Genomic DNA, 6,757 nt, shown 5'->3' with positions numbered 1-6,757 from the left:
ACCATTGGGGCCCCATTCGGGGCGGTCCCCACGGGGATCCCCGCCTGCTGGGGATTTTTGACACCCCTAGTTAGAACGCTAGATGATGATGACTTTTTCTCCAACAACGATGACAATTGCATGTTCTTCGATTCTATCATTGTTTTGATTTGGGATAATTTTAGATTGGAACTTAAGAAGTTCTCTAATTTAATCTTTATAGATAATTTAAAAAATTAATATTAAATATAATTTTAGAGACTATTATTTTAAAAAATATTATAGACAATTTTGATTTTGAATCAAATTTTAGAATCAAAACAATAATTATTCTTTAATAAAATGAGCATGTGTTAATAGAGTGTCTAACATAATAAATGAGCATGTATTAACAGGGTGTCTAAGATTACTTTTGTTTATAGTAACGGGATACTGAGATAAAGATTAGGAGTGAGTATGGGTCGGATTGGTTCGAGTTTAGAATGAAATTAGAATCGAACCAATTGAATTGTAATTGGTTCGATTTAGTTCGAATTTATATTTTTTTGTATATGTATCCGAACCAAACTAAATCGATTAAAAATGGATTTGTTTGGTTCGAGTAATTGGGTACCCTATGAAACAGAAATTTATAAAAAAAAATAAAATTTTTATCTTAAAAATTCTGTAAGTACAATAAACATTTAAAATCAATAGAAATATTCAAACATGTTAAACACCAAATATAATATATTAAAAACTAAACACATTCAAATCGAAACACATATTAAACACTAAAGACATTAAAACTTAAACACGTTAAACACCAAACACGTTAAAAGCTAAATATAAAAGTGTAATAGAGAAAAACTCAAAATCATTAAAAAGCATATATATTTAAAAATTTTTTATTTAATTAATACATGGTCGGGTCTACGGATTGGTTCGGATTCTGTACTTCAAGAACCGTTACCTGAACCAATTATTAGAGAGAGTCGGTGGTTTGGTTCGGATCGGACCCGATTACCCGTTGGTTCCATAACCAATTTAATTGGTTCAGTTCGGATTCGGATGGGTAATCGAGTACTCGCTACCCTTGCTCACCCCTAACAGAGATATAAAATTGTGTTTGGCAAATGAAACAAAGATATTGTGTCTAGACTCTAGAGATACTAAATCTGAATTAATGTATTTTATATCCATCTTGACAAAAAAGACAGAGACACACTAACAAAGAACACATTTTATTTTTTATTTTTTTATTAGTTTTATTAATATTTTATAATTATACTTTTTATTATTATATTTTTTTTAAATTTTTTAAATAAAAAAATAAAAATAAATTAAATTTTTATAATTTATTTTATTTTATCATTAAATAGAATATAAAAATATTAAATTTTATATTTCTAATTTTTATATTTTATTTTTAATATTTTCTTTTTGTACACGTTAGTCTATTAATATCAATTTCAGTTAATTGTCCATAAATACTGCCCCAATCACATAAATGCATGCCTAAGAAAACAGCCATTAAAGAAAACAGCCCATAAATGATGGTTGGTAAACTTTATCAAATTTTCAACAATCATGGAGAAATTTTGTCAAACTGAATAGATGAACAGATTTTAAGAAAAGAGAAATATTAAAAAAATTATCATAATTTAGAGTGCATATCCATTTTGGTCTTTAAAAAATTTTAGACTATATATTTTAGTTTCTAATTAAAATTAATTATTCGATTGGTCCCTAACAATTAATTTTGTCAGTCACTTAGGTCCTTGATTCCGTCAACTCTAACGGAAGACAAAATGATCCCTGAAAACTCTAACAGGGGACAAAATGATCCCTGACAACTCTAACATGAGACAAAATGATCTCTGACCCCTTTATTCGAAAATAACCCCGTTCTTTTCTAATTTTTATCATATCTCGTATAACCCTAACATTCATATTCTCCTTCTTCACCTTTACAGCCTTCTTTTCCATCTTTTCTTTCCTCGTCTTTAGCTATAAGATTAAGTCATGGTGTAATTGTCACACGTGTCGCACCTACTTCAACATGTCATGGACTACACACTTCCTAAATCTTTGTGACTGGTAAATCCACCTCCTCTGCACTTCACCCATCAAAAGCATCCACTTCCACGTCTTCGATAACATCACCTCCAACCCCGACAATGTCCACGACATCCTCAAGACCAAGTTCTAAAACTACTCCAAGGGCACCTCTGGCAAACAATATAGATTGTTGGACATTAGGACATCATGAAAAGATTCTCCTTCGACATCATATACAAATTCTCATCTGAAATAGACACCGAGTGCTTCATTCCTTCTTTTCCGGAGTCCAAGTTGGCAGACAGTTTCGACCTCGCATCCAAGCTATCAGTACAATGAGCAATGTCGCCGTTGCCGCTCATATGGAAACTGAAGCGATTTTTCAGAAAAGAAGCTGAAGGAAGCGATCGGAGTGGTGGACAATGTGGTCATGGAGATGATAGGACAGAGGAGGAGGGAGATGGCAACGATAACAACCGGTCTTAACAAATCAGACTTGCTGTCTAAATTCATAGGATCCATGGAAGACGACAGCTAGTTGAGAGACATAGGCATTAGTTTCCTGAGTATGAATTGGTTGAGAACAAGTTGAGAATTTTTTTTCTTGTGAACATTAAATTTATAGTGTGCGTTGTGTAGTTTGAAGTTACAGTGTTAGACTGTTAGTGCTATGCGAGATATGATGGAAATTGGGAGAGAACATTGTCGTTTACGAACAGAGGGGATCAGAGACTATTTTGTCTCCTATTAGAGTTGTTATGGACTATTTTGTCCTCCATTGGAGTTAACGGAGTAAAAGACCTAAGTGACTGATGGAATTAATTGTTAGGGACTAATCAAGTAATTAATTTTAGTTAGGGACTAAAGTGTCCAGTCTAAAATTCTTTGAGGACTAAAATGGGTATATATTCCATAATTTATTATTTTAGTTATTAATTAGTATTTAATATTTAAAAGTATGGGATAAAAAATGTTATTAGATTACTAAATAAAAAATTTTAAGTTAATAATTAAATAATGAGCAAAAATAATAAATTCTAATAATTATCTGACATTTCTCTTATAATAAACTCTTATAATAAATCTTATAATAAAGATTAATAGACAAGATTATCAAAAGACTAATATTTCTCTAACATTTGAAAATTTTTTTGAAGAGTGTTAGAAGTAAATAATTTTTGTGATTTATAACTATTAATCAGTATTATTAATATTTTTAATAGTATACAATTATATCCAATAATGTAATATATATATGTATGTGTACGCAGATGAGAAGGGAGAAGATTTTTTCAGTACCTTTCTTCACTCTCTGAACTATTCCTACAAATCCCATCTAACCAAGCAATAATGGAAATCCAATTTTCCTACGTAATCATCATCTCTATCGTCTTTGCAACAACCCTATGGCTAACAAAGAACCTAAAACAAAATAGCCATACCCAGAAACTTCCACCAGGACCATGGAAGCTCCCTCTCATAGGAAACCTCCATCAACTAGCATCAGCAGGTTCACTTCCACACCATGCTCTCCAAAATCTATCACTCAAATATGGCCCCATCATGCACCTTAAACTAGGTCAAGTTTCTGCTGTAGTTGTTTCATCTTCAGATGTTGCAAAAGAGATTATGAAAACACATGATCATGCTTTTCTCCAAAGGCCAGAGTTTCACTCTGTTGCAATCTTCACCTATGGTTCAAAAGATGTTGCTTTTGCCCCATATGGTGATTATTGGAGACAAATTAGGAAAATGTGCACTTTAGAGCTTCTAAGTTCCAAGAGGGTTCAATCTTTTGCCTTCATAAGGGAGCAAGAAGTATGTAACCTCATAGAATCTATTCATTCATGTGTAGGTTCTGAAGTTAATGTTAGTGAGAAAGTGTTTTCTATGGTTAGCACAACAGTTTCAAGGGCAACGTTTGGTAACAAAACTAAGGACCATGAAGAGTTTGTAGGTGTGGTTAAAGAAGTGGCGAAGATGACTGGAGGGTTTGACTTGGTTGACTTGTTTCCTTGCCTTAAAGTTGTGACAATGGACAAGGCGAAAATGGAGCTGCAAAAGAAGCAGGACTTGATCTTGGAGAATATTATTAGAGAGCATAAAGTGAATTTGAAGATGAGATCCAAAGATGGCATGGTGGTGGGAGAAAAAAGGCATGAAAACTTGATCGATGTTCTGCTCAGGATCCAACAAAGTGGAGATCTTCAAGTTCCACTTACAGATGACAGTATTAAAGCAATAATTTGGGTAATTAGTATTGTTTTGCTTTATAATCTTGCATGCTAGTTATGGATGCCACCGTTATTTTTATTGTCTTTTAATTTTGGCATATGAAACAACCCTTTGCCGAGTTGTTACACCAGTATGTCTGATATAGTTTAGATACGACATTTATTAATATTCATCGGATACGTACGTCTGTTGTATCAAACTTTATCTTAATAAAAGATCAATTTTTTTTAATATACTTAAATATCGTTAAGTATTAGTATGTTATTATTTATTAAAATAAAAAATATTTTAAATATTTTATATAATTAAAATAAAATATTAAAAATAATTAAAAATTAATTTATAATTTAATATCAATAAAATATTAAAATATTATTATAATTTATCTAAAAGATATTTTATATTTTATATATATGTGTCCTCATATTTTATAAGAATTTAAATATATTTTGTGTCGTCTTTTATGTATTTTGTGTTCGTATTAATGTTTTTATGCATCGTGATTTTTTGTCAAAGAAATGAATATTATTTTAAAATAGATAAATGTTTTGTGTGGTGGATGACAATGAAAATTTGAATTTAGACGTAACAAACAAATTAGAAGGTTTTGAGCTTTTACCATATATATATATAAAAGTGGTAACTCTTCTTTTAAATGGAGGTGTTTAAGAAAGCCTATAATTAAAAAGCATTTCATAGACCGAGTTAACACATTCTTTTATTCTCGGTTAGACTATCAAATTTTATTTTACAGATATCAACTCATTTCAGGAAAATAAAAAATACAATAAAAGGAAAAGTTAACAACCACTTATATATGTATATTTATATATGTTTTATAATAAAAATTAATCGCTAAAATAATCATATGTTTTATGAAAAATAATTAAATATGTTATGTTAAAATAATCAAATATTTTTTATAGTAGTATAGTCAACACTTTTTTCATTAATACCAAATATCTATTTCTATACAGGGATTAGCTGATTAGTAGTTAATTTTTAACTAAAATAACAATATATTATCTGTATATTAAAATTAGTCACTAGTATAAATTATATGTTTAAATATAAATATATATTAAAAATAAATTAAATTATATATATATATATATTAATAATTGATTTTAGTAGTTGATTTTAATTTAAAAATAATATTTTTTTATAAAAATACATGTCAATTTACTTTACAAATGAGAAAAAAAAGGTGAAAAAAAACATGGAATTAATGAAAAACATGTTTTGGACACCTATTTAGGACATGTTTGCGGCAGGGACCGATACTTCATCAACAGTACTAGAATGGACAATGATGGAATTGATGAGAAACCCATCAGCAATGAAGAAGTTACAAGCTGAAATCAGAGGAAGGGAAACACTATTACGTGAGCATGACGTGGAAGAACTTGTTTACCTAAAGTCAGTAATCAAAGAAGCATTAAGATTACACGCTCCAGTTCCTCTGTTGCTTCCAAGAGAATGCACTGAAGCAACCAAGGTTAAGGGCTACGATATTCCGAAGAAGGCGAAAGTGATAGTAAATGCATGGGCGATAGGGAGAGATCCTAAACACTGGGATGATGCGTTGAGCTTCAAACCGGAAAGGTTCCATGGCAGTTGTGTTGATTTCAGAGGATCGAATTTCGAGTACATTCCGTTTGGCGCCGGAAGAAGAATGTGTCCAGGAATTTCCTTTGGTTTATCAAATGTTGAGTATGCTTTGGCTAAGTTGCTTTACCACTTCAATTGGCAAGTTCCAAAAGGAATCAAAGCACAGGATTTGGATGTCAGTGAAACATTTGGATCTGTGTCTGGAATCAAGAACAATCTTTTCTTGGTTCCCACTCCATATATATCATGATATGAATATGAAACATTGAGGTGTTTATGGGAAATAAATAATAGGTTGGGTGTGGGTGATGTTTTCTACTTGGATGCTTTAGCAAGAACATTGTTCTAATATCATTCTGTTCAATTTGCATTGATCTCGTTATAATTATTAGTTACTAAACAAATGATACAATAAAATATAGAGATGAAAAATTAAAAATTTGCATAAAATATGAAAATAACTTAATAACTTCCTTTGAGAATTACAACTTCTTTAAATAAATTACCATTTTTATTCATGAAAGATACAGACGCTGACAAATGTACTCATATAAAAATAAAACGACAATTGTAACCACGGAAGATGGCCTCCGTGTGCCAAGAGTACCCGAATGTTGGTTACACAATTGGTCCGTTAGGGTACTGTTGGCACACGGAGGCCATTTTTCGTGGTTACAATTGTCGTTTTATTCGTATATGGGTACATTTGTCAGTGTCTGTATCTTTCATAGTACAAATGGTAACTTATTCCAACTTTGTTCTTTCTATCATAAAAATATTACAATAACACTCTTTCTATACATAGGAGAAAACCTCTCAAAAAAATTCTTATATTTTTCTCTCAGATGACTTCTCACTTATTTGATGCTTATTGTTATCTAATGAAATTACT

The 6,757-nt window shown here is 30.7% G+C and overlaps 1 protein-coding gene across 1 annotated transcript; it reads left to right on the top strand.

Moving 5' to 3' along the window:
* The first annotated feature begins 3,303 nt into the window (after positions 1-3,303).
* Positions 3,304-6,239, top strand: LOC112796029 (cytochrome P450 71D8). The gene is made up of 2 exons (XM_025838275.3): positions 3,304-4,269; positions 5,513-6,239. The coding sequence occupies exons 1-2, from the start codon at positions 3,370-3,372 to the stop codon at positions 6,113-6,115; spliced, it is 1,503 nt and encodes a 500-aa protein (XP_025694060.1). The 5' UTR covers positions 3,304-3,369; the 3' UTR covers positions 6,116-6,239.
* Positions 6,240-6,757: the final 518 nt, after the last annotated feature.

Source organism: Arachis hypogaea, chromosome 4, assembly GCF_003086295.3.
Source record: "Arachis hypogaea cultivar Tifrunner chromosome 4, arahy.Tifrunner.gnm2.J5K5, whole genome shotgun sequence".
Taxonomy (NCBI): domain Eukaryota; kingdom Viridiplantae; phylum Streptophyta; class Magnoliopsida; order Fabales; family Fabaceae; genus Arachis; species Arachis hypogaea.
Note: the sequence above shows the minus strand (reverse complement) of the source record. Positions and strands in the feature narration are given on the sequence as shown.

Coding starts and splice junctions, on each gene's coding strand:
- LOC112796029 (XM_025838275.3), top strand. CDS start 3,370: ATGGAAATCCAATTTTCCTACGTAATCATCATCTCTATCGTCTTTGCA. Junction 4,270..5,512: donor GTATTAAAGCAATAATTTGG/GTAATTAGTATT, acceptor ACACCTATTTAG/GACATGTTTGCGGCAGGGAC.